This window comes from Mycteria americana, chromosome 3, assembly GCF_035582795.1.
Source record: "Mycteria americana isolate JAX WOST 10 ecotype Jacksonville Zoo and Gardens chromosome 3, USCA_MyAme_1.0, whole genome shotgun sequence".
In the NCBI taxonomy this organism is placed as follows: Eukaryota; Metazoa; Chordata; class Aves; order Ciconiiformes; family Ciconiidae; genus Mycteria; species Mycteria americana.
In genome coordinates, this window is record NC_134367.1 from 128,592,438 (window position 1) to 128,620,176 (window position 27,739).

Consider the following 27,739-nt stretch of genomic DNA (forward strand, 5'->3'; position numbering starts at 1 on the left):
CTTTTGTTCTGCAAGCTCTAAAGCCATTCTTCCACAGCTGCAGGAATTAGGAGTTTGAAATGTCTATGGAAAATAATGCAAAGAGGCCTTACAAAGTGCTCGGTGAAGAAGCACGCTGCCTTAACGAGAACTTTCTCCAAATGTTGGTCAGAGAGATACTGCTGAGGGAGAAGTGTGTTCAGTTTTTGTTGTGTTGCACCATTTCCTATGAGTCTTGGCCATGAAATCATTCTCAAAGCAAGGGCTTTAGCCATTACAGTTCAGGGAGACAACTGTTGTGAAGCTTTTTTTAGCATGCCCACTCAATTCCTGAAAAGTTGCCTTTCAAACTGCTGCATCTCATTTGGGAAAGGGGGCGAGGAATGAACTTTTTAAGAGACCGTTATGAGATCTAATCTCATTTCGGGGGTTTTTTCCGCACTTTTATTTCTAGGGGGTTGGCTGTAGTTTAGACAAAGCATTTTGTGGGTGGGATTTTTTTGTTGTTGTTGTTTGCCCTGAGGCTCTCAGTGAGCTTCTAAATCCTGGAGTCATTCCAGCAAAGGACTGTGGAGATTTCAAGGTTATTTCTCTGTATTTGTGATTCCATTAGTTTGTGCTCATATGAGGCCTTCTCATGTAGCCTTGGAGATGGCTGTCCTTTTTTCCTTTGATAAATGTGGAAAAAATTAGTCTTGCCTCAAGAAGATTACTCAACTACCATAATACAATATAAAAAAGATGTGATTGGTTAACAATACATATGACTCTTACAATCTGTGCAGTATGTTGCACATTTCCTTCCTCATTTATTTTGTTACCTCTTGTAACAGGAATTAAAACTTGACCAGAAGACACCTCTCCGGGTTCTTCACAGAAGGCCTCTAGCTGTAAGATGTCGCATCATTCACACCATGAAATCTGAGTACATAGACGAGCATCATTTTCGCCTGCATCTGAAGACTCAAGCAGGAACGTATCCTTAGATGCCATTACACAACGCATTTACGAAACAGCTTGCTGATTAGACTACTTCGGGTAATGGGAAGCTTCCTGCTTTTATCACTGCGGTGTTTCTAAATCCCTGCTCTTCAGCAGTCATGTGTTGCTGCATAATGTTTGCTTTTATGTCAGAACTTCACATTCAGAACATTCAGAACTTGTGAATGTGAAGCTCATTCACTTCTCTTTCATTCAAAAATGCTACCCATGTGTATGTATTTTTGTGATGACCACTCTGATAGTTTTAAAGTATGCGATAGCTATAAAAATGTACGGGTTAAAGATACACTTAAGCTTTTTCTAATTGAACTGAAAACTTTTCACCTTAGAAAAGAAGCTTTTCCGCAATATTTAATGCACTGCGATGCATACTGTAGATTGCTGCTACTTCCAAGTTAACAGTCTTGTCATAAAGTCACCACTCACTCTAGAATAAAACAGAAAATACAGGTCGATAGTGCAGTTTTTGGCACTAGAGTCAGAAGCCAAGAATTGGGAAGTCTTTTAAAGATGAGTATGGGCTTAACAGGGCGTTCACTGCAAATAGGCTTAGGAGTAGAAAAAGACGCTATTTTCGCTTTGAGCGTTCTTCCCCATACTCTCCCCCCCCCCCCCCCCCCTTTTGATTTCTTTGTGGTAAAATACACCTTTCCTTAACCGGTATTTCTAGCTACATTAAAGAATTTGTGCACGGAGACTTTGGAAGAACAAAGCCCAATATTGGCTCCCTACTGAACAGAACCGCCGACATTCTGGAGTTGGATGTAGAAGTAAGTTGTTTGCTATTTATCTTTCCTGGAAATTAGTAACATAGTTGCGTTTGTGAGATGCTTTCAGTGGAATTGCTGTAACCAAATCAACATTCCTTACCACAGTTAATAGAAAAATTGATGTTAATGCAAAAATAGTGGTTTGTACCACGCTGCCACATGTGACAGGGTTCCTCTGCTGAATTCATGTCAGGGAGGGATGGGAGGACCCCGATGACGCTAATTATTAGCACCCACTGGAACAGAGTTTAGCAATGTTACATGTACCACACCATTTCTTTTCAAAACAGGGTCAGATGAAAAATAGGAGAGATTTGACTTCCTCTTTCAGTGCTGGTTCGAACACAGCAAGAAATTATATCTGTTCACTTGCTGGAGTCAGATGAAAAAACAAAATTTGTTTTGGTTAAAAGAATATATGTAGAGGTATGGATTTAATCTTTCACTTAGTGGTTTGGCAAGGTTTATTTAAAACACGGGTTTTCATTTCAAGTAGCCAGTGATCAGCACGCTTGTTCTCATGTATTTCTGGAAAACTGCCCATGCATAACATTTTGCAGAACAGACTTGCAGTTTTTTGCATGTCTTCTGTAAGATAATACAGGAAGAGAGCTTGCAGAGGGCACTTGGGTTACCTCTGAAAACAGGAACACCTCACTTGGGGCTCAGGCTGATAAGCATCGCTCTCATATGGATAGTTGTCACTACAGTTACTGGACATAACTGTGAAAGATGTCTAGGGACTTGAAAATAATTAGTCATCTTGCTAATAATGCATTTTAGCTCAGCCTAAGAGCTTAATCCTTTGATGAAGTTGTAGATTAGGCAAGGAGTAGGTATGATTAATATTGGCAGTCTTGAAGCCAAGGCGTTTAACGTGCTGTGCGGCGATCCCTCTGTTGTGATTGCAAGTGGTGATACTACGGTAGCGTAGGGTGTTCTGCTTTTGGAAGAGGGTGAGCAACAAGTTTATGCCCAAAGGGAATTGGAGCTGTGGCCTCAGGGAGGCTGGGGAAGAAAGACATAATCCAAGTTGTAGTAATTACGACATTTGCTTCTAATAAAGCGTCAGGCATGTTTTCACGAACAGTCAGGATGACTGTTAATGATGTTGCCTAGATAATTCTTGCGTATAATGCTTGACAGCTTATTCTTTTAGTCTAGTTTTCCTTGCTTGGGAGGCAGATTTGGGGACAGGGAATGGTTTTCTACTCGAGCCTTGCCAGCACTGCCCACTACCTGAATATTTCTGTGGCATCAGTCAACAGGTTGGTTGTTTTCACATTGTAACAGCCCATCTGCAGGATGGGTAGAAGATGGAGATGGTTCATGTTTTTAATGAACAGGTCTGGACCCTCTGTAAATGCAGCCCAACATCGCATGATGCTGGGAAGTGGGAGTACAAGGAGTAGTGATTCTGCTTGATGAAGAAAGCCCAGCTCCCAGAGAGCTCTCGCCAGACACACGTGGAGCCACTAGAACGAGGTGGCTGTTTCATGCCGCTGGCTCCTGCTTGTCTTGTCCCATGTCTCTTATTTTAGTGTCCTTTATTTACTGTTTCTTTCCACTATGAGCCTATAGCTGACAAGCATAGAGTTCTGAGAGCAAATCTCTTTACATATATAAAAATACCAAGTCTGCTGATTGTGCCTTTTTTTTTCCCTCTCTCTGCTCTTCTAGTCTGTTGACGTTGATTGGCCTCCGACCCTGGATAATTAACTTTTCAAGTTGAGACGAGGAAGAAGCAGCAACTCTGGCAGCAGCTGGTTGCTGAACACTGTACAGTATTACAGCTTGGTTGCAAAGTATTTCTGTTGAACATTTGGATCATGTTGATCTGCCAAAGGATACTGTTATTTGAATCAACTTTAAACACTCTGGAACAGGTAGTGTTCATTCAATCTCTAGCCTTACTTTTAATTTCTTCTGCGCATAAAAAGATTTTGGTAAGCTAGGGCATTGATGATGATAATGAGTCTTTTTAAAACACAATTAAGAAAAAGATAAATAGTGTAACATGTGCAAATGATGTAGTGAGCAAGTACATCAAATATGCTTTCTACAGTAGTTTAAAATGTTTTAATTAAAAATAATTCTCCCTCAAGCCAGATTTTTTTTTAACTCTTCTTATATTGGATGCTGCAGCTTTTCTTGTCTGGATGCAGGTAGCACTGAGTTACCTGAAACCCAGTCCTAACTTTTTCTGAGCGCTATTCATGCAGGAGTATTTCCCAAAAGTCAGGGAGACCTTGAAACCAGTAGGATAGTGCCTGGAACCTGGCAGCACTCTGCCGACTGCTTTTTGGTCAGTGTCAGTTTTAGAGACGGGCACATTTGTCTCCCAGACAAAGTACTTTTCAAAGGGAAAAACAGTTTTCAGAGGAAAACTTTTGCACATAAAACCAAGTTTTTCTCATTTAAAAACGTCAGCGACGCTTCCTAGAAACAACAGTTGAGGTACTTGAGGCCTCAGCAGCTCTCTGGCCTGGTTACAGTCCTCTTTGGGCGCAGGATTTCCCCAGTTGAGTCACCATATATAAAAAGATTGGGAACTCCTGGCGGTGGTGCACAATGGAAATCTAAAGAAAAATAGGAATACCAAGAACCCCAAAGCACAGGCAAATACAAGACGTACTGAAGAATGTTAGTATTGAGAGAACAAGTCAGGGATAAAAAGCTTTGGTTTGTAGCATAGTACTTTTTTTTTTTTTTTTTTTTTTTTTTTGTATCCAACCTCGGGTGGATGCCTGGAAGAGCTGAACATTGTCTAGGAACTTGCTTGGGATAGGGAAGTCCCGAGGTTTTCACTTTGCTTGTGTTATTTTCAATGTTTCGCACAAAGCAGGGGCTGGGCTGCAGGATTATTTTTATGTTTCTTAGCCAGGTCCCACCACCTACATCTTTATAAGACCTCATAATAGAACAGCTACATGATAACTTTAGCTGAAGGCTCAAAAAGGCATTAATAAATACATTTTCAAGGAGGTCCTAAAAACTGATCTTGAAAAATTGGTCTAAATACTATACATGCTCCCTGTGATGGGCCTTCAAAACTTGTCTCTCATCATTTGTTTTCCTAGTCCACTGTAACAGAAGTATGGCAGTAGTTCAGAAGCTCCTGTTTTTCTAACACAAAAATAATAGGAACATGATTCAGACAGCAATATTTTTTTGTTTTTAATCTTAAAGCTGTTATGAGCAACAGATTCCAGGAGTAGTTGTCGCAGATAATAATCAGTACCCAGAAAGGAAGTGTCATGAATGATGGAAAACTTAAGAAACTGAATTCAGAAAACAAACAAAAGAGAATTTCAGTCTCGTATCTATGTGATTTCTTGAAACTCAAAGTGAGCTAAAATATGATTTATAAATTCCATAAACTACAGGGGAAAAAAAATGTAAACAAGACTGCACTATGGACACAACGGACACAAGAGGTGTTCTGAGGGGGAAATAGAGCTAACAAGGCAGAAGCAGAAAGGGTCCTGCGCCTGTTGTAGCGCAAGGACACTCGAGGCGCTCCCATCCGCAGCTCTTTCTGCGAGCTGCTGTACGTTATCACGGTGACAGTGGAGATCGTGTTAAGAATCAAAGTGCAGATAAACAAGACTATAAAGGTTACACTAAATGTGCTGAGTCTAATCTTTTCTATATAGAGAGGTCCACCAAAAATTCCCAAACTGCTTATTTTTATGATAAACGTGAAGTATCCAAATGAGGTGGGGGGGAAAGCTGATGATGCAAATATCTCCACAGCTCTTTAGTTACTGTTCAGTGATCGTGTGAAAATATGAAAGTGAGAGATGTAATCTGTTGTTTTGAACTTTGTTCAAAGTCTGCAGTTTCTAATACAAGGTAAACACTTTGAACTGTCATAATCTGTAATGAATATTGCAGCAATATTAATGGTGTTCTTTGGCCTTCATCTTATTTTTAAAAGTAAAATACCTACTTGTGAGTACTCAAATAGGATGTTGTGTGAAAAGAAGATTTAATCTTGTTCATGAGGCATGTGTGAAAGAGCTAGATATTTTCTAGCACGTTACGTGAAAAATACTAAAAAATGAGGTCTAGTGTTCCTTAACACCATCCTCCTTTGCACTGGAAGGACTCAAAATAAAGCCGTTCTCTCTCTCCAAACAATTGGTCACGAATAATGTCCCCCCTAGTTGGTTTTTTTTTTGCATCAGCTTAGCTGAACCTGGAGAAAGCTGTACCAGTGGCACAGCTCTAGCTGAGCATGAGAGCATCTGTCCTCTCTGCCCCTCTGACTAAAAAGTCGCTCGCTCTGCCACGAAAAATTGCTGAGTGCAGACGAACCCTTACTGCACGCATTGCTTTAGGTTTTGTAGTGGCCAACAGTAACTGTGAGCAGAAAATACTCTAAAAAGCCCCAGGATAAGCAACCCGTAACCTACCTTCTCCCAGTTCGCTGGCTTTCCCGCGGTGAGGGATGTCACGAATCCGAGAAGGTTGCAGAAGCCGAGTACTTAGCATAACCAGTTTTTTAATTACCAAACCAACTTGTTTACAAAGGAAAACAGAACTTTGAAAATATTTAATTATACACCAAAAACAAATTGTACTATAAAAGAGCTTTCTATGAAGTGAGTAAAATGTTTACATTTAATATACGTAAAATTGAGAACTTCAAAAAAAGAACTGAATAAACAACAACATTCAAGGTTTCTTTGTATTTCTTTGGTCCTTCTATTACTTAAGACTGCTGAAGAGCCAGGCAGAAGTGAGGAAAAACTGCTTTAAAACGTGGAGAGTCAAATTAATTGCATTGTGTACCGGGAGTTAGGGGAAGCAGATTTCCAAACTGCATCTATTCTACACATTGTCTAAGGAGCGTATTCTGTCAAACCTGTGTAATGGGTGTAATGCATTACAGCAGCAGCACCTTAGGGCCTTGAACGCAATGAATTACTGCAGTTAAGGAGTCATCGCTTTCCTATAAACCACGGAGGTTTTTGGGACTTCCTTTCTGCCTCGCGTACACCTATACGTCTCAAGTGGCTTTTTTGATTTGGGGTTGTGTTTTTTGTTTTTGAGTTTCGGTGTGTTTCAGAGTGTGCTTTTTTTTATTGCTTCTTTCCATGGTGCAATTTTATGTTGCCAGTTAGACTCTTAAGCCCTACCTGCCATACAAAACAGCTGTATAACCTAAGAAATACTCATATATTTCCTGCTCTGCTGCTTCTTAAAACAAACAAACAAAAAAAAAATAGCAAAGCCCTATAATGCAGACTAGAGTGTCTTACCTAGCCAGTTACATCCATGTGAGTTGTCACTGAACACCTCACGACTCAGGCTAAGTACGAAGACCGGGAAGGAAGTGGAAGGGAGGGAGTTCTAGGTTCTGATACAGAGTATAGAGGAGTGTTTTTTATCAGTACTGACTGAAATGGCCTTAAGTTGTTAATGGAGTGCATCTAGATGAGGCTGCACCGAGACCGCCTCTGCGTTTGCCCCAAGGCTTTCTTGGGAGGGGGCGGTGGGGAGGCAGGATCTGAGCCTTCTTTTAAGCAGTCACTTGCATAGCAGGAAACTGCCAGGATACCCGAGGAAAGAACAGGTAGATGCTTCGGCTCAACGTATTTCTGCAGTTCAAAATAACATACACGTCCCAGCTACACACACACACAAAAGCTTCCAGAGTAATAACAGAGTGCTCCGTTCCTAGAGCAACAGGGGTTTGCCATTTAAAATAGTGCACTTTGGATGAAGTGCAGAGAAGTCCTTACTTTCTGTTTGTTCTTTTGTGCAGTGATTCATTTACAACAGAGCTGGACTATTTAAAAACTCAAACCTTCCGGTCTTTTAAAATACATCTAACAATGACATAGTCATTAAAAAAATTTTAGAGTAAATTTGCCTTCAAAGCAAATGGAGTGTGGTGAAAATGTGAAAAATCAACACACAATCTGGGTCCAGGAGAAGACTATTTTATACGAAAGAGGGTAAGAAACCTAAACCTTTCAAGTAAGTTGAGTAGAACTTTAACAGCGTTAGGGAGTCAGAACTAGAGTGCTCACGTGCAGATTTTTTTCCTAATTTCTGTCCTATCAAAATTTAATTTTCATTTCCCTAGCAAAAATGGTTCTTTTTCAAACAATTTTAACCCTTCTGATATGCCAGCTTTTACAGTCCCCAAAGGTAAGGAAGATTTAAGTGTTAATAGTTGCCTTTTCCAACAGCGTAAAAATATATATACAAGGTGCTTTTAAGGTACAGAACCCTAAACCCTACTCCCACCTCTCTTCTTTGTGGGCATCAGTCTTTGGGCTGTAATATATAACCTTAAGTTATATCACGAAACTTGCCTAGTAACATTCTGAAAGAGAAAGCAGGGACTCCAGAAGGGTAAGTTACTCCTGGTCACGCAGCTAGCCAGCTGAAAAGCTCTACGTACCCGCTTCCAGCCCGACCCTGCTGGCTCAATGGTTATAGGTTTGTAATATGTTATCAAATGGGAAAGACTGATAGAGCTCATCGGTGTGGACACTGTCGGTGTCATAGTACTGGTTATCTGCAATGCTATTCTGATGGTTTGGGAGCGGGTTGGTGGGTAGTCTCGATTCGCTTAAAACTTCTTGGTCTATAAAACCGTAAACTGCTGGCTCAGCTAAGTTAGACTGTGAATTAAAAGGCGTGCTGCCCGGGGCTGCTACAGACAGGCAAGCTGGAGGCACCTGATGGAGCTGCTGCCTGTGATTGCTTGCATTTAACACTGGATTATACTTTTTGAAGTTTATACTAGTGCAGTTCATGTCATCGGTCTCCATGTTCACGATGCTGGCTGTGGAGACGCTGGAGGGATGAGCCTGGTGCACGATGCTGTTACTAGAAACGCTCTGCATGTCTGCAGTTGACACCGCCGCTGCTCCCATCCCATTTGTGCTGCCAAAATTCCGGTAGAAGCCCGAATCCTTCTCATCAGGCCAGTTCAGAGGGTTGTCGTGGAAAGCTGGGAGAGCACCGCTGCCCTGAGCAGCAGGCTGAGGCACATCTGCCGCAAAGCTGTTCTGGGGGTGCGCATTGAGCAGGCTGCCGGCTGAAGGGGTGCTGTACAGCTGCTGCCAGCACGAGGAGAGGGGGTCTTGCTTCCCTGGCCCCACCTGCGCAGGCTGATGGGGAATCTGGTTGCAGACAGGGTAGATCTGACTGGTGTTGGCCAGGCTTCCTAGCCCCGGCATCATCAGCGTGGACGAAAACACGTTTGGTTCTGTGAAAAGGAAAGACGTGACTGCATTTTAATGCCATTTTTTATCCTTTTTTTTTTTTTTAATTACAAATGGTAAAAAGCAAAGCAAAACCAGTGCCACCTTAGTAAGATTATATGTGCGTTTGCACTTTCGTACTTGCTTAACTGCTCTCCAGGGTGGACCCTAGATTTCTGGACAGCAGCAAGACAGCTATCCACCTCACCCCTCTATGGCAAATGCTGAAGGTGACAGCTACCCTTAAGTAAAGAACTGATGGTTGTAGTTCGTACAGTCGGAAGTACCAGTATCTTCCAGGAAGAAACACTCAAGAGAATATTGGAATTTCAAGCAAAGAGGAGGGAAGGCCAGGAACGGAGGCTGTGTTGGAGGGGCCGAGTATCCGAACACAGAGAAAGGCGGTAGTTATCTAAATTAAGGCTGAAAGCTAGCAATGCTTGAAGATGAAGAAGGTGTAGCCCTCTCCTGTGCAAAGGGGAAGCTGCAGCATGGCTGAGGCTTTGAGAAGAATCTGGAGGAGGGAAAGTAAGAGACGGGCACTACTGCTGCCTTGGGAACTTCCGTGCCCGCCTGAAAAAAGCCCTTCCCCACAGCGTCAGGCACTATTTGTTTCAAACCACTGTCGGACCGGGACACGCGTGCAGAAACCTACCTTTCTTAATCACCTTCCCTTCAGGAGTGACAGCGGAGAATGGAGCTGCTTTGGGCCTCTCTGTCGCATTTGATCCTGCGATGGAAGAAAGCATGAGTCTACACTGAATGTTTGCTTTTCTATAAAGTAACTCCATCTAAACGTAAGTTCACTCAAACGAGAAAAAGACAAATATTTTCCTCACCACAGTCCTGTATGAGCTTTTGCCAAGCCAACGTTGATCTTTGCCTTTTTGCTTTGTTGCCATACGGATCTACAGAGAAAAGAATAGAAGGAAAAAGTGTTAAGTTTCTCTTCGATATCATTAGTAAAGGAACTTTCTAAAACTTGTATGAGTGGCCCCTAATTGTAGTAAAATATATTTAAAGAAAAGTATTTCGGATGTGACAGCACTAACTGAGACAATGTTCTTAACAGTGATTTTTGATATTTTCATTGAAAGAGGGAGCAAACTGATTCTTGTTACTTTAAAAACCAAAAATCTACTTTGTAGAAGTCGTGTTGTAGAATTGTTACTAATTAAGCTACCGTTTATTATCAACACAAGTTCTGCACCGATAGTGGCTTTTCAGAAACTCAACTAATTGGAAGCATACCCTTTTCATCTGGTAGGTATCTGAAATCCATAGGTTCACTGACTTCCTGGTCTGAAGGTCTTCGCAGCTGCATCTTCACCGTGACGGGCTCGGTGATGTCTTTGAGAAACGGTGGCGTTCTGAACACAATTGCAACTTGACGGTGAACGTCAGCTTGTGAGAAGGAACCTTTGGCCTCCCAGTTGTCCAAGACAAATCTGACTTCTATATCATCTAGTCCATGAGAAACAGAAGATGCTTGTTAAGCTGAAAACTTGCAGCAGAAAAAAGGGGGAAGGGGAACAAAGAAAGGAGTCTGACTCAGAATTCAGATGCAAAGTAAATGGCTCGACTTTAAAGGCACCGAGTATCTTTCAGAGGTGCTGAGAGCCCTCGAAGCTGAAAGCTATTCTGCCCAGCTATAAAACCAGACCACTTAACAGGGGAGCATGGTGAAGGGCTTAAGTTCCCCAGCTAGAAAGTGGTAGTGCCAGCCACTGGAACAAAGGTGGGGGGAAAAAACCCAAACCTAGTCAAGATTACCTTTTTGAACTTTGTCACACAGTAGAAATATTTCGTCTCCTCCTTTTACACTCCCGCAGTTCTTGTTCACACGACAAATTCGTAATTCTGCTGTGTTGGGAGCTCCTGGAAACAAACAAGCAAATTTGATGATAAAGAATTACCGTAACTTGGTCACTACTGAAGATGAGGTGCTGGGAGTTAAGGCATGTGAAGGGAAGGCAACAGCTGGACACACCCCAAAATCCACACTACACAAGTCGCTCAGAGAGGGAATTCAGAAGCAGGGCTTGATGTTCCATGATCCTACAGCTCTCAGCCACTCATCTCCAAACACAAGATACCAGTGCAGCTGTGCCACTTACTCCCTAACTGTTCTAGAGTAGTCTCAAAATACTTCCCCGAATGACGTTATTGTGCTCAGCACCGCTGCCCTTCAAGCTGCAGAATTCAAAGCAGTTCTTTGAGGGACTGATTACCTGTTACAGTCATGCTTCTCTGGAAAAAACTGGGCTAGCAAGGCAAGAAAATTCCCCTCTCTGAGTATCAGACATGCTTGGCCATCAAACCTCTCCTCTGTTACCCTCTCTACGTGTTTCAGAACAAATCTAGGAGTCTAACTTCCATGCCTTTACTCAGGGTAGCAGATTTCACCCCAAAATGCTCAAAATTCAAGTCTAAGCTGTGGCTGTGCGTGGACAGCACTCGTGATAGTTGCGGATGGAGAGCTGTCCCGGGCACAATCTCTGGTAGCATCGTATGTCGCAATAAATGAATAACTGCCACCCAAGTCTGCACCCTGCATCCAAACAACCCGATGGCTACAGGGGACTCGTGCGGGATGGAGACAAGCACTGCCTGACGCTGTCTGGCCCCGTTCAGTAGCAGCAGCTTTCCTGCGGGGTAAATACCGACAGGAGACCACTGCAAGAAAGAACAGCCCCCTTGGAGCTTTGCGGTCTAGGTTACAATTTATTTAAAAGGGCACTAATGTCACAAGAGTGATTGAGAAGTAACAAAGAACAAACAAAAAAAGCCAGAATGGAAGAACTCCCTCTAGAATTTCAAGTTCAGCCCCTGTGCCTATATGCCGTGTGGATACTTTTAAGTGCGTGAGCACATGCCAATTTGAAGACCCCATCTTCATTTAACATACAAAGCAACTGATGCTCATTGTTCTGCTACTGTCTGTGACCCCATTCATCGTTTACTGCAGCCTCTTCCACCCCTCCAATCCCAACAGAACGAAACTACATTGTGCCACGATGTTCTCTCATCTTCTTACATCACGACATCAACTCCAAATGTATTTAAAGCGCCTGGGAGGATCTGGCTGGTGCCGCTTTGCGACCCAGAAACCGATCCTCCTACCGCCACAGCAATACAAGGCTCCACCACCACGGGTTCCCTGTTCCAGGCACAGAGATGAAATACAAAACCAAAGCTTATGGTGTCACCCTCAAAAAAAAGGAAAAAAAAAAAAAAGAAAAAATCTACTTTAGACTCTCAGTTTGAGTCAATTCCTGCACAATCTGTCACGGTACCATATAGGTATGCTGCAGCAAAACACAGAATATGCTTAAAACAGAGCTCCTGGTAACCTCAGGCCAGACCCCAATTACGTAGTTACTATCTGCAGCTATTACTATTATTATTATTAGGAGAAGCAGGTGCTACAGCCTCATTTACTACATGACACATGCCACTTCATTTGCTGAATGAATCAGAAACTTTGAAGGGAGGGGAAACAAAACAAACCCAAAACCAGCACAGGATCATATGATTGGCGGTGTCATGGTGCATTTTTCACAGGAAGGGTAAATTAAGAATTGCAAGGAGAAGCCTAATTTTACCTTTGTTTCACTTCCATGTGCTTGAATGGCACTCGCTGTCCATTTACCAGGTTTTTTGGGAAGGTCTCCTAGGCTGGAGTTTGTTGGTTTGTCTTTTATTTTAAGGGGAAGTTAGAAGGGAGGATAAAGAAAAGAAGCAGAAACACCAGCAGATGTGGATGCACCGCTCTCTGCCGTCAGCCCCGGTGCCGGGCAGGAACACCGAGTTTGGCAGCAGCCTCAGAGGGAGACGTTCTCTGTGGCCTCTGTCGCGCCATGCCACTTCCCATCTCTCTGACCCCGTGCACACCCTTGCGTCCCCTCGCCTCCTGCCCGATTCCTGTTCCTCGCTCCCCAAAAGCACGTTCCTGGTAACAAATCCCTAGAAAAAGAAGCTTCTCTCCAAAAACCATGCCACTTTCAACAAGGGCAGAACATGTTCTCCCTAACCTCATGTCTCAGAAAGGGTAAGCTGCTTTATCTGACTCTTCCCAAGAGTCTTCGGCGTGGTAAGATACACAACTTGGGAAATTTCTGTTCAAAACCAGTTAACATTATAAGCAACTGAAAACAGAAGCTGCCTGTAATACTGAATTTTATACACCTGCAGTCTCTGCTAATGTGGATTGCCTCTGTCTTATGTTTGTATTATTCTTATGTATCTCTACAATCCAAAGCAGGCGGAGACTACGAAGTATTAGAAAGTGAAGAAAATACTAGATTTAAAATGTGCAAGCTGATTTTCAGAAAAGCTCTGGATACCTTTTTGCTCCTGCAAAGACCTGCAAAAGCTTGAAATCTAAGAACCTAGGATTTCCAAGCTCATCGCAGCATACAATTTGATCTTTTATCTGAAGTTACAACCTGACCTTACCCAGTTCTGCATGACAGAGGAGGTGTAAAAAGGCTAACATTTTAAAGACAAATTCAGATCTGAAACTGCTGTTCCAGACAAGAGCAGCATAATTTTTATGATTTGTGGTTGCAGTTATGCACTGTTTTATTTACACCGCTGCTACGTTACATGGAGGATTTTAGATACCTATAGTATATCAGAAGCTGCCCACATAACACCCACACTAAAAAACCAAGCTTCCCCCACCACACGGCTATCTGTCATTTCAGCAGCTTAGCAAAGACTGACGTCAATCAACGTAGACGAGTAATCATGATTTGGCACATTTCTAAATGGCATCTGAGGCATAGCTGCAAATCTTGTACATCAATTTTATCTCAACCCTAATTACTTTAGTACTACAAGGGTTCTCAATAACACAATGCACACACTTCCAACTTCTAGATAATTCTAGAAGAGACTCTGAAAATATCAAAACCACCTGAGTTTATATTAAACATTTTCATAGTGGTTATGCCCCCATCAACACAATTCTAACATCAGCTTTATAAAATGCAGACCTCATTTTATGCAGTAGTTTCTGCTAAAGTAATGACCTTAAATATTTAGCATGGAAATACTTTCACTGCAGAAATCAAAACCGCTGCCAAAAAAGTTTCCAATTATTAAAAGCTCTTCTGCTATTCTTCTCCAGGAGAGAAGTCCAGCACACGTTGAGGGCTAAAATCCTCAATTGCAGTGACCTGCCAAAGCCATACAGAAGTCCCGCTTTGTGGAATGTGGAAAACAGTGCCAAGAAAGGGTGTTTCACATACTTCTGCACCCTCCCAGATCAAACGTTCCCCCGTTGCCTACCTATACACTGAAAATAGCAACCAACCGGGATGCAAAAGGGATATATAAAAGCTTTAAGACAGTTTCCCACTGGGATAAACCTCTCCCTCAAGTCCTGTTCCAGAGCTCTCACAAGGCAAAGGCAAGACTCCTCACAGGTACAAACAGGCTTTAGAGGACATCCTTGGAAAACAGGTCAGTCTTACGGCAGCCATCCATCTCGCTACTATTTATTTTAATCACTTGGCACGCCAGGAGCAGGCCTCTCCTTGCAGTCATTGCTGTGATACGTCAACGAGGGCTGAAAAAGCACCCATGCGTGAGTCCATGGATGCGACGGACAATTCTTACTCTGGTCGGCCAACACTTCACCCTGGGATCATCTTTTGAGCGTATGCTCACCGACTTGCCACGTGTTAGACATGCATCTAGCAGTCCCAAGCCACGGAAGTGACCCAGAAGACTGGCACAGACCTCAGAAACTGTCCCGGCATTTTTCATCCCAAGCAAAAAAGCAAAACAAAAGGAAAAAAAAAAAAAACAAAACACATTGGACCAAGTTGGTACTTACTGTTGTCATAGATGGGGTTGGAAATCAAAGGAGGAAGAGCTAACGTGTAGTTGCCATGTTCATCGGGAAGGAAGGCTTGGAAGCAGAGGCGGACGACATTGAGATCATACTCGTCGATGTTGTGCAGCTGTTCTTCAGGCACTGAACAGCGGAAGGAAAGACAAGCTTGAGGATTAGTCATCAAAACCAGCAGTAATTTTTTAACAAACTGGGGATGAATCTCCACAGGTAAAAGATATGGTGTTGCCAAGGCAGACAAAACGTGCCCATAGTCCCTGCTTGCTTTACAGGGGCTGCATGAATAAATTCCTTGTACACAATAAACGATATAGAAGCCTTTAACGCTTTCCCTTCATCAAACAAAGCTAAACTGTCCCAGTTCTCCAGCTGCTTCTCGTGTCTGGTTTCCTCACCTTGCCTTCCATGTTTCATGTCTCTATAGTTTAAAAGTCATTCCCTGGACATGTTTCTCTCTTGTTTGTGCATGATAAAATTTACAAAATGAATGCTGCTGCCGAAGAGAAATCTTTCGATACAAGTCAGTCCTAGGACGTAGCTGAAGATTTTCAGCAACAGTGAGAGACTTCTGCTACGTGATATCATCATTTTCTTCCAGAAACTGAGACGGAAAAATAATCAGAAGGCAGTTCTTGGGGCAAGAATGAAGCCGAAACAACACAGACCATCTCCCCTCTCCCATCAACATCTGTGTCACTTCAGCACCTTTGAGAATAGCAATTAGTAGTGTCATTATGATATAATTTCGTAATACAACAAGCAAACCCTTGCTGGAAAGGATCCATTTCCTTACCTATTCCTCCCAGCGTCAAACACCGTAATACAGCACCCAAGCTCAGCATTTCAGTTTTGTTCACTCTTTCACTTACTTTAATTTCAAGACATAGGACCTGGGATATCACTGCTGAACATTTCACATACTCGTAGCTTAATGGGCAATTCTGGGAAAAGCAGCCCTCTCTGAATTCGGTGCTTTCCTTTAAGGTCTGACATTAACTATTATGTTGACATTCAATGCTAGCAAAATGAGAAACTGATTTAATTTCATTTAAGTAGAAGTACCGATAATTAAAATCATTTAAAGTGGCTCTCTTTTCCAAAATTGTTCAAAGCAGCAGTTCAGCCTACTTAGACACTCCTCGCAATTACATAGAGTGAACATGTGCCAAGTCAACAGCTCACCACCTCTCAAGTTCACTCCTTCCCCTGCCCTTTCAAAGGCCTCTTGCAAGAATAACAGATTAAACGTGCCCGCGATAAGAAGTCCGGGGATCACACTGTACTGATTAGATTGCAATGCTGTGACCTTTAACATTTATCACTGGGCTGGTCTCCACCCTGCCATGAGTGGGATTCCACAATGCCCACTTCATGATGATTTCTTCCTTTCACCTTTTGATAGTGTGAAATAGTAAGTGCATTGAGCTCAGAATACTTTCCACTGGCATTTTTAGTCTTTCTTGTGCTTCGAGTATCTCAGTTTCTCCTGGTCTCTACTGTAAAAAGAAAGCAAATCACCTCTCCCTTTTAAAAGTCCATGATCTGCGATATTTCAAGACAAATCAGTGAGTACAAAACTAAGCAGCAACTACATATGTAACTTCAGAAACACTGGTGCCCAGGCTGCCAGTGTGCACTTTGCAGGTTGGTGGCTGACTGGATTACCAGATATGCAGAGCAAAGTTTTATAATTTCAGGTACTTCATTAGCTCACCTGCTAACTTAAAATAGGATCTTTAGAAAACATTGTTCGGAACATACAGCTGTTCAGCCTAACTCAGCTTGGGCAGACTCCGCAGCCCAACCGCCTCTTGATACAGCCTGATTTAGAGCAGAAGAAAAGCGCATTCTCTAGATTGCACCTTGCAGAAGGTGATAATCAGATAGGTAATCAGAAGAGCAATGCTCCTTTGCTCCCAGCAGCTCAGGTGATTCTAATCCATGCACTGACATCACGGCCAGCAGGCGGTCAGCTCCCAAGGACACTCTGGCATCAAGGCTTACGTTCGTGTGTTGTACTAGCCATTGGTGACCACGTGGATCCGGCCAGAGAGCCCAAGCGGTTGTCAAATTTCAAACCTCTTAAACATGAAACTGAGCATAGAGGTTCAACACCTTTGTCTAAGTCAACTCACTGTAGATAGAATCCAAGCACAAAATCCGGATCTGGCTTTTGATTCTCAGTCAAAAGCGAGGACTTTGTGGTTGTGCAATGAAGTCTCTCTCTCCCCAAGGTTAAAGCAGAACCAGTCCTGCGCCGCGTTTTCCACAGGCGCGGCAGCCTCTTCCTCAGAAACAAACAATAGCAGACTTAAAGCTTAAGAGAACTCTATAAATGCAAAAATACACTAGATATGGAGAAAATTAGTAACGCTAATGTCCAAATTACATCATTTCCTATACGATGAACTTTCGCAAATTCCCAATAAACCTGTTTCACCACCTGATACAAGAAAGGTGTGGTGGGCCGATAATTGCAAGAAACAGAATTGCTGTATACAGCTCATTGTATTACAGCAAAACACGCTGCTCCTAATTTGCATGTTCTTCTAAATGATTTAATACAATTTAAAAAAATCTGTAGTTTGAAAGAGGAAGTGCTCAGTCAAGACTGATTCCTCTTGGGCTATTTTTAACCAGATGAGAAGAACATAACAGAGCAAAAAAGGAGAACAAGACAGCTGCAACTCCATCTTGTGATGACATGCTTAAAAATATATAGAGGCTAGATTCCATGTTTGTATAAAGAAGCTCATAGCTTTCATCAATTTCAAAACATATTTCATTCCCACCGAGAAGACAATCATCCAAGCAAAATAAAATGTTGTTATTTTTAACAAACGTCTAATTCTGCTCCCTCTGAAGTCAATTTGAGAGTAGCCACTAACTTGAACAGATGCTGGCTTACACCTTAAGAATATTAAAAATAAACAAAAACGAGGCAGACAAACACACTGACTAATGCCTGGAGTATGGCCCTATGGAGGATGGTCGTGTCATTCAGCGTTATTTCACTGACTTCTCTACAGAAGGACAACAGAGAGGGTTAAACCTGACAAACCTGAAGTTATTAAAATTCAGAAATGCTGTTAAAAGATTTTGGGAACAGAAAGGACTAGAGAAGAAGAGTAGCCACTCCATCAAGGGGGGCAAGCTCCACAAGCAGCTCTACTGAAACCAGTGACATTACACACGTGAAGTAAAAAACGTCGCACGATGCAGCATGTCGGGAGCAGACACGGTAAAAAAGGCTTGAACACAACAGACACATGAATGAAAGGAAGCAGCACTCTGTTTTTGGCAAGAGTTCAACTTCCTCTTCTGACTGCTGCTCGCTGTGTGGTACCACACCTTACCATCTTCCTGTGAACCCAACTGAAAGAGCTGGAATCCAACCGGCCATCTAGGTAGGTTCCTGCGATGGCCCAATCCAATAAAAAACTAGCCTCAACCTGGCAGAAATTCATTGTCCATAGTTATCTATGCAAACAGGAGTATGTGAAGGAATGTTTGTAAGTACAGCTCTTTTACAAAGGGAGGGAGAGCTTTCAAAAGTTAACGCTTCGCAACTCAAACACATAGAAAGGACAATAATATTTAGAAAGAATTAAAATTCTAAGTTAATTATGGGACAAGCTGCCAAAAAAAAAAAATCCATAAAAACACCACCGGCGCAATGGAAAAAGAAAACTAACCCCACCCACCAAGATTCTGGCAATAGGATTTAAAACACGGTATCTAGAGTTACAACTAAACCTGGGGAGTATTGGCTGTTCAACCTGAAAGGGGCTACACTAACTAGCAAATCCTTTCTTTATAAATCTCTTTACAACTCTCCTGAAAGAAATGCTGATTCCCCAACTTAAAAAATAATTACCTTTGAAATAATTCTCTAATCCATTATCCACTGTCACGGGAAGAGACTGATACAGTCCCAGCGTGGGCACAAAAACACCCCACACAAGCTAAACCATGAACTCCTTCCAACCTGAGCTGGCTAATCCGAGCAGCTCACACGACATAGGCGTTAGCTTTGGGTTGTCCCTGTCCCAAAGATTTATGTCACTGAAGTCTAGAGATGCCCTGCTGGGTTTCTACTGCACGAGAGAACTTCTGGGATTTGCTTCTGGAACACAACATCGGAGGCTTTCTGGGTCCAACCCACCAACACGCAATTCCAAGTTCGGGCACAAAACTGAAGATGCCGATAAGATCAGGCCTCCTGTTTGTGCCGGTTTATTAATTTCTAATGTTTTTTTTACGATTTTAACAGTCTTCAATATCCAGAAGGGCCAATAAAATACCATTTATCTGATGAAATTACTGGGGGATTAAGGGCTCTGATGTTTACTCATAAGGTGATGCTACAGGGAAAGAGAAAGTTTATTCTGAACACTGAAGAGAAATGATGAAGTGTTTGTTGTTTTGACTGATAACGCGATACTTGATTAAATAGCAGATTCCTCACATACAGCCCTCCACCCAACTTCTAGGCTAATGATGTCAGCACCTTCTGGAGTGGGTGGAATTGGAGGTATTTTAGCATCTAAACTTAACCTCCATGGAAACTTCCAGGGCAAATGATGTGGCGTGACACATTCAGAGAGGGCTACGCTGAGAATACCCGTCTGCCCTGCGAAGGAACATCTTGCGACCTTCCCTTCTCAGCGAGGGGCTGTGGGGACATGAGCCATGCCAGATCTCAAAGAGAACGACCTCCTGCAAACAAAAACACTTCACCAAGGAGACCGCTCAGGAACGCGCCATTAATAATCACAATGAGCTGTATTCTGCCTTCTCTCTTACACAGATTATGGGGTTTAATTTAGGGATATGCTCGGAGCTCAGTTTCATTTAAGTGACGACATGGAGATGGTTTGCCTCAAGTATTTTTCTCCTGGAGCACGAAGATACCCCCCTTAGCCCGGATACCGACTGATCAGTTTAACCCAGCCTACGCCAGAGGTTTTGCTGTAGAAGGCTGGCTCTGCCCAACCTTCATTTCCAGCACTACTCTTACGCTGGGACTAGCTCTCACGTGGTGAATCAGATCAAGGAACTGGTCTGGCTCAAAACTAACTTGCCAGAAGAAAAGCGGAAAAGGCTTATTTTCAGTCAGTCGGTTCCCACAACCGCTAGCCCTGGCGCAAGGGAAATGGTGGAAGCAGACAGACACAGCGAAAGGAAGGACTGCCTCTTCCAGTGCTGGTGTTGATTTATGCCAGGTTCAACCAGTCAGGGAAATCGGGTGCAAGCCACAGGTCCCTCTCAGTGCCTGGGAGGTACATTTCAGATTCAGTTTACTCCCCCCAGCCTACGTCCGCGCTGCAGCCACAGTTGTGACTGTGTCTCGTGTAGCTATATGGCAGCTAGCCTTAGAAAGGGCTACAGCAGGCTGCTAACACAGCGCACACTACGCTGCTCAAGTATTTGACTGGTGTTTCCTGTCGCTGAACTCCACGCAGCTAAAAAGGATCTCACCAGCAAGCTTAATGCTACATTTGCTGTTTCTAAGTGAACTACAGCCATACCGGTACAAAAAAAAGAGCAGATACCCTGGTGGGCTACTTGTCCCTCGCTGGCAAAAGGGGAATACGGTGCTCCCTTTGTACCTGGGGTTCAGCAACTGGACACAAAGTACTGGATGACGGGCCAGGCTGTTCAGCTACCCATCCAGAGGCCTAATACCATCTCCTAGCACTTGCTGAGAGGTAGAAGCTGGGAACAAGGGGAGGGAAAGACCATGGCAGCACTATGCTGCTTCTCCCGATAGACCCATGCCTGGTTTATAACTCTGCGATCCATCAAGAGGTAAGTTTCAATCAATTCTGCAGAAAACCAGAAACCTTTGCACGTACCTATAAACAGAACATGCATCAGCAACACTCAATCATTTTAAAAAAGCAAAAACTCAGAGGGTTGATTAGTGCAAATGACTGTAAAATTCAGATGCTAACCTGCAGTCAATAAACGGCCAAACTACTATGGTTACATTTCCCTGTTTTACAGAGGAAAGAAGCGCAGGGAAGGTGAATGGCCTGGCCTGACACAAAAGCCAAGGGATGAACTGGGAATACAAATTAAAACTTTTGAAACTCAGTCCTTGCTTTGTCTAGACAATGTTCCTCTGAATCTGGGTTCTTTTCCTGTTTTAAGTTCAACCTCAAAAAGGTAAAACTGGAAGAGATTTAAGCGAATACATCCATCAGCCTCTGTACATTTCTAACACTTTTTTTTTTAGCAGTTTCTGTTTATAGTACAAAAAAAAAAGTCAGCATTTTTTGTGTCTCTACTTGGTAATTTTCCTCTTCATTTTTAAACAATTTGAAAAGCAGCTGTCCTTTAGATTAATACAAAAATTTCAGCATAAACAGCAAGAATCATTTGCATGAGGAACGAAAGAACAAAGGGCTTTCCAAAGGTAAAAGCTAAAGTCATGCTATGATCAGAACATTCACCTTTCCTCAAATGGATTTGCTCTGTGCCTCTTAAAAAGCTCACAACTCTCACTCACCAAGATTCTCAGCTTGAGGATTTAGCTGGGGGGGGGTTAGACATTTGGTTCAATTTAAGGACGGAAGTTTAAAGTTTCTTGCACCGAGGCATTCATTACAGAGGACTCTGATGCTTTCCACTTTCAACCCTTTCCCAACTCCCGAATTCTTGCCAAGAGTCTTCTTTTCATTCGTAATATTTTGCTTATTTGCTCACGTAATCCGTGGCCCGATAAGGTCCCCTACAAAGCAGGCGCTCCCCTGCAGCAAGTGGGCTGCAGAGGGGGGATCCTGGCCAACTCGGCCGACGTGGGCGAGCGGCATCAGAAGGAGAGGGGGTCTTACGAGCGTGTCTTACGAGCGCGGCCGCCAGCAAGGGAAGCTGCGGAGAGGGTGACTGCGCGCGTGGGCAGGAAGCGAGTGTGACTGGTGTGGGGACGAGCCCGGGCGCAGCGCGGAGGCGTGCAGGGGGTGTCGTGGAGACTGTGACGAGTGCGAAGCCGACGCGGGGTCAGCTGCTCGCGGGCGGAAAGGGGAAACGGCAAAAGGAAAGACTGCGGAGGCAAGCGGAGCTGAATTAGTTGTGGGGTACAGGGGAGAGCCTAAAAATTAATTAAATGCCTACTAGCAAGAGCAATTACAAAGGAAGAGGAACCTTAAGCATATGTCAAGCTCCAGGGAAAGCGTATTATACCCTCTTGATCAATGGCCTGAAATTCGGCAGTTCTCTGGGTTTCTCACTTTAGGACAAGTCTAGCTGTCATCCAGTTGGCTAGAAAGGTTAGTCCTCTGCAATACTTTGCTAAGTACAGTTTTCCCCTAAATTTAAAGAACACATTTAGGGCTTTTCCTCATTGATAATTAACTTGAGTTGTTATTAACTCGATTGTTGTCTCTATGTCAAGTCACACCCACCCACAAAAGCTCTTAACTCGAGACTGGCTCTTCTTTTAATTTGAGTTGGCTGTACATCAGACGGTCCATGGGAAGACAAGGATATGGCACAACTCAACAGCTACTAAAAGAAAACAAACACCCTAGAAAGCAGACATGGACCAGCTCCACTGGAGGAGTAACTCTGCTCCTTCGATGCTGTGCTATTTATAGCATCGTCATGCCAAGGAGTCCTAGTTACACATTAGGCTGCCGCCGCACACCATTTCCCTGGTGCGCTCAGGAATAAGAGACAAAAGAGATTTCTAGAATTGTTTAGCTTATTAAAGGACAAAAATATATGGGATGTACCTTGTGAACACAGCAGATCATGAACACGTCCAGAGATGGTGTGGAAACAGCAACTCTCTCAAACTAGGCTAACGCAAGAGAAGCAAGCTGAGTGCAAGTCATCTGATTTGCATCCTAGCGAACGCACACAATTTGTACAGCCTGTGCTGAAGTTCACAAGGGATAAATGCTGCCAGCTAACAGGGGGGAATTCATAGTGAAACAGCCTTACAGGTACACTTGCAGAATGACTCAGATGCAGACGGCTCCAGCTAGGCACACGGCATGATCTGCAAACACCGACTTCTAATCATCCAGGAGTTCAGAGGCAGACATCAGTTGCTTCAACAGTATAGGCAAGAGTGCTGGAGAAAACAATCTTAAACCCCATACATCTTGACCAAGCAACTTCCTACTGTTGCTGATTATGACCCTTATTCAGTATGCGTCCATACCATACGCTGGAAGGCGTGGAGGAGGGACGACACCGCCAGAGAACCTGTGTTAGGGCTCACTCTCCCTTTGCCATCCCAGTTGTCTGTGGCACCTGGGCTTCCATGGAAGACAATGGCCCCTTTACACAAGGAAGTTTGGAACACAACTTTGCGGACCCACGCCTTGCTATTACTTCATCCCTTAAAGTATGTAGTAAAGGCAAGACAAGTAATACATATGGTAGCAGGCTGGAGGCATTCTGCATCTGTTAATAGGGTCAATACTGAACCTCTGCCCTGAAAGGAGACTCAGGACAGGGACTGTTTGTTCCAGAAGAAGGTGGAAAAGAAAAAGAAAACAACCAACGCACAAACACCCTGAAGGCTAGTTTTCTGCTCCATGAAATTTCTTTTATGATGCTCATACATGAAATGAATAACACTAACTTGTGACCTGCTTAGAGGAGGCACCTAACTCTGAAACGTCTCTAAATAGAAAAGTCAGATGCCTTTCTGAAGACGCTCAAATAAAGCACAATGCAGGATGGATACAATACAGCCCGTGCGATCTTGGAGTGATACTCTTCTGACCTTAAAAAACAAACTAAATCCATACATAAAACCTTCAATCTTATCAAGCAGCAAACATTAGGTGGCTGCTGCTAATGAAACCCTTTTTTGATCAACTAAGTACACATACAAAAATATTTCCATCACTAATCCTGTTTTATTAGGCCTTGGTCCTATGCCTTTCTGGGCTCGACTTCGCATCGGACTGCCCTGGCGCGGCTGGAGGCCATTCTCAAGCGGCTTTGCTTTGTGCTGACACGTTAACAAGTGCCGAAAGGCAGTTACGCAGGCTGAGGATTGCCAGCGGCCCCTTCTCAGCACAACCCCTGCCAAGAGCAGGGTGCTGCCCTGTGTGTCACCCAAGAAAGGCTCTCTTCTGCTGCTGGACTGGTGGAAAGCAGCCCAGGATCTACCCTGATGCTACCATGCGCAACCTGCTGTAATCGCCCGAAAACGATTAGTGAATTTGGAGTTATGTGCCAACCGCTGTAAAAAAATCTACCGTCAAATGATTTTAGTTAAACATGTCTTCAATATTACATTCAGCAGTGCTAGAAACAGAGCTAACTATGTGGTTGCTGAAGTTTCTCTGGTGGAAAACACGTACAGAAAGGGATTTTATCATGTCCTTTTACTGCACGACATCAAGAGAAAATGTCAACTTATTTTTTATTTATGGAGTAAAACAAAGCCAAGAGGGCTGAACAGAAGAGTTCCCCTATTTGTTTGAAATGCAGGTAGAGCTAGCTGAGTCAAGGTAATGTAATTAAAACAAATTGTTTAAATTGTGCTGCTAGACTGAACTCATGTAAAAACAGATACTATTGTGTGCATACATTATCAGAACCAGGATAATTGTTTAGATAGACCATTAGGACCATCAGCCTGACTCCAAGCGGCTGTTCTAAAAATTAAGAAAGTGATGTAAAACATTTCTCCTTCTGTAATAAGTTCAACATGCTTCTTTTTGTCCCAGTTGAGGACAAAAGCAAAGTATGTATTTTGAAGCTAGCCAGAAATCCAGCTCTCAACTCTCTAAGAAGGGCCTTACCTGAATTTAGCAAGATTTCTGTGGGTATTTAAAAAAAGTAATTGAAAAATCTCCAAGCTCTTGCACACTTAAGCAAATACATAACTTCATTCATAATAATGCTTAGCTGATAGTTTGGGGGGTTTTATGCTTTTCATCTAATTCCCCCCAGTTGTGCCTGCATGCTGAAAGTGTTGGTCCTGCTCCAGCCAGCCCTACAATTTGCTGTGTGTTCCCCACTCCCTCTGTGCATTGAATGTAACAATTATGTGGCTGTGAGACGGATTGGTTTAGCAAGTTGATCTGAGAGGAAACCACTTTTTTTTTTTTTTTTTGCCATTTTCCATTGGAGCAACTTGCTGAGTCCGTTCACCACATAGCCACACAGCCTCTGTATCTGGTGTGAGGAAAGTGGTAGGAGTGTGTGACCAGGGATGGAGGGGAGAGCAGGATGACTCTTTTTGAGAGCAGCCCACAGATCAGCTGTCATATCAAACTACAGCCCATGGGTAGGCCCTTACAGGTGTGGTTCTCTTGCAGCACAACTTGCCTCCGACTTGACTGAGACCGATACTGCTGTGGACTTCCTGAGTGCCTGTACCAGCTCCCATGCTGTAAAATCAAGCAAGGGGCAGCTTTGAGGAGTCTATCAGCTCCCTGAGTTGGCTGGCTGAGGGGTCACAAACACCAGTGTCACAACAAGAGGAGAGATGGGACCATGGGAAGCTAGATTTATATTGGTTTAAGTTGTTGCAGAGTGACGCTAATTCAGTCTTTCTTTCTCATAGCTGCCAAAAGTGGAGAATCTGATTCCTGAGATACTTGTAGAAGTTTCCACGGAAGGTTCCTGCTGCTATCCCATTGCTTCTGTCCAAGCAGCAACTGACATTGCTGCTGGGGATTAAAAAAAAAAAAAAAAAAAAAAAAAGGGCAACTATCCAAATAGATTCGTCATGTGATGACAGTGAGGAAAGACTAGGAGGGACACAGCAGGGGAAGAGTGTTTCTCAAAAAAAAGGTATTTTGGAAAAAATAAAGCTCCACCATAAAAGCAAAGGCAGGACAAACAAAACCCCACCACCCTGCCAAGTGAACCAGCCAAGTTCTACTCACCATTGAAAGGGTTAATCTTCTTCAAGATTCGTGAAGAAATCGATTCCTTCAGGTCTTTCTTCTTCACACACTGAATGCCCAAATTCTGAAAACTGAAGTACATGTGGCAGGATTTCAGCAACTAATAATCTTCAGTGTAGAATATTAAATAAATTATTTGATGTTGACTAGTGTGGTAACATACAGTGTAAGAAATGAAAAAAAAAGCTTATCTTGAGAAGGATGTAAAAGATCTGAAAAGCGGGGATGCAGTTTTTTCTAAAATAAGAGCAGCAACAGAAGTGAAAAATACTCAAATAAAATTCCAAGGAATTTATAATATTCTTTATTAAGAATATAAATAGCAAATAGAAAAAGAGTATATTCTTTATTAAGAATATAAGTTTCTATATTAAAAAGTGTTACCCTGCAGTAAACCTACAGTGATTAGAAGTTAAATACTCAATTTCAGGTAATTTAAAGTGACAATTATTTTTGTTATCAATAAACCTGCTGATTTGCATTAGTTAAGGATTTGCCCTCCTGCTTTTATCAAGGAATGTAAATGTCAAACACTATTTTAAAGGTTTTTTGAAACAAGTCAAAACAGGTTTTAAATCTCATGTAGTTATGGAAAAGTTCTGAAGAGCTGCAGCTCTTCCTTATTTGCATAAGAGTGCAGGTCACCCCGATGCAGGAGGTGGGGGGAGTCCCAGGCAAGCTGACTCTTTCCCACATGGAAAAACCATGACATCATCAAAGCTGAGTGGATGTAAAGCAGGAAGTTAAAAAAAAAAAATAAAAAAAATAATCCGTGTTTCATGATGATACAATAAGCTCAGAAGATAGGTCGTGCCAGCAGGCATCCTTCTCCAGAAGTACCAGCAATTTCCCTTCCTTTGAAACTCCACAGAAGTTCTTTGCTTTAGCTATGCCTAAAAAACCACCTTAATGCACCTAAAGACACTCCTTGGTCCTGCCATCACTCTCAAGAATAGTTCTACATTTCCCTGCTCTGAACAAGACTATCCTAGCATGATGTTAAGTTTAATTTCCTTAAACTCCCTTGCCTGCACCCAATACGCTCTGTTCAGAGGTTCCCAAATCCTCTGCAGTTGGGCTCCACTTCCAGAACCTTTATTCACTAGAGCAATGCATAAGCTTCGTTTTCAACCTGAACTTGATACAGTGACCTAGAGGAAAAACAAAACGCAGCAGCATCTCATAATTCACTAAAGCACTTCGGCTTCATATTGCGGCTACTGACATTCAAGATTTGTACTGTGCCTTGATGAGCAATCCTATTTCTATCTTGTCTTGTAGGTAGTACGTTTTCTAGGGCTTGATCACAGCACATTTTTTTTCTGTGCTGGTTTTGGCTAGGGTAGAGTTAATTTTCTTCACAGTAGCTAGTATGGGGCTGTGTTTTGGATTTGTGCTGGACACAGTGTTGATAACACAGGGATGTTTCAGTTACTGCTGAGCAGTGCTGACACAGAGTCAAGGCCTTTTCTGCCTCTCACCCCACCCCACCAGCGAGGAGGCTGGGGGGGCACAAGAAGCTGGGAGGGGACACAGCCGGGACAGCTGACCCCAGCTGACCAAAGGGACATTCCACACCATAGGGTGTCATACTCAGTATATAAAGCTGGGGGAAGGAGAAGAGAGGGGGGGACGTTCGGAGTGATGGCGTTTGTCTTCCCAAGTAGCCATTAGGTGTGATGGAGCCCTGCTTTCCTGGAGATGGCTGAACACCTGCCTGCCCCTGGGAAGGAGTGAATGAATTCCTTGGTTTGCTTTGCTTCCGTGTGCGGCTTTTGCTTTACCTATTAAACTGTCTTTATCTCAACCCACAAGTCTTCTCAATTCTACTCTTCTGATTCTCTCCCCTATCCTGCCGGCGGGGAGCGAGCGGCTGCATGGGGCTTAGTTGCTGGCTGGGGTTAAACCACGACATTTTCTCCCCAAATAACCACTGTATTCCACAGATACAGTTTGAAGCACACTTCAAGGCTATGAACAGGCCTGGCTCCGTATTCTATCCCCAAATTGCCA

At 43.1% G+C, this 27,739-nt stretch overlaps 2 protein-coding genes across 6 annotated transcripts in view; one reads left to right on the forward strand and one right to left on the reverse strand.

Annotated features, from left to right (window-relative positions):
• Nucleotides 1-6,352, forward strand: part of PUS10 (pseudouridine synthase 10) — a 35,626-nt gene extending 29,274 nt beyond the window's left edge. For 4 of the 5 annotated variants that reach the window (XM_075496963.1, XM_075496964.1, XM_075496967.1 and 1 more), the window contains exons 16-18: nucleotides 813-955; nucleotides 1,652-1,751; nucleotides 3,432-6,352. In XM_075496963.1, the coding sequence (XP_075353078.1) occupies nucleotides 813-955; nucleotides 1,652-1,751; nucleotides 3,432-3,470 (282 nt within the window). In that variant the 3' untranslated portion in view covers nucleotides 3,471-6,352. The remainder of the gene's footprint in view (nucleotides 1-812; nucleotides 956-1,651; nucleotides 1,752-3,431) is intronic. The other variant, XM_075496968.1, reaches the window with a different exon arrangement.
• A 56-nt stretch (nucleotides 6,353-6,408) lies between these two features.
• Nucleotides 6,409-27,739, reverse strand: part of REL (REL proto-oncogene, NF-kB subunit) — a 33,692-nt gene continuing 12,361 nt past the window's right edge. Inside the window, exons 4-10 of the mRNA XM_075496962.1 lie at nucleotides 25,706-25,797; nucleotides 14,823-14,963; nucleotides 10,751-10,855; nucleotides 10,229-10,441; nucleotides 9,817-9,885; nucleotides 9,633-9,707; nucleotides 6,409-8,982 (exon numbers count right to left, since the gene is read on the reverse strand). Coding sequence (XP_075353077.1) covers nucleotides 8,195-8,982; nucleotides 9,633-9,707; nucleotides 9,817-9,885; nucleotides 10,229-10,441; nucleotides 10,751-10,855; nucleotides 14,823-14,963; nucleotides 25,706-25,797 — 1,483 coding nt within the window. The 3' untranslated portion in view covers nucleotides 6,409-8,194. The remainder of the gene's footprint in view (nucleotides 8,983-9,632; nucleotides 9,708-9,816; nucleotides 9,886-10,228; nucleotides 10,442-10,750; nucleotides 10,856-14,822; nucleotides 14,964-25,705; nucleotides 25,798-27,739) is intronic.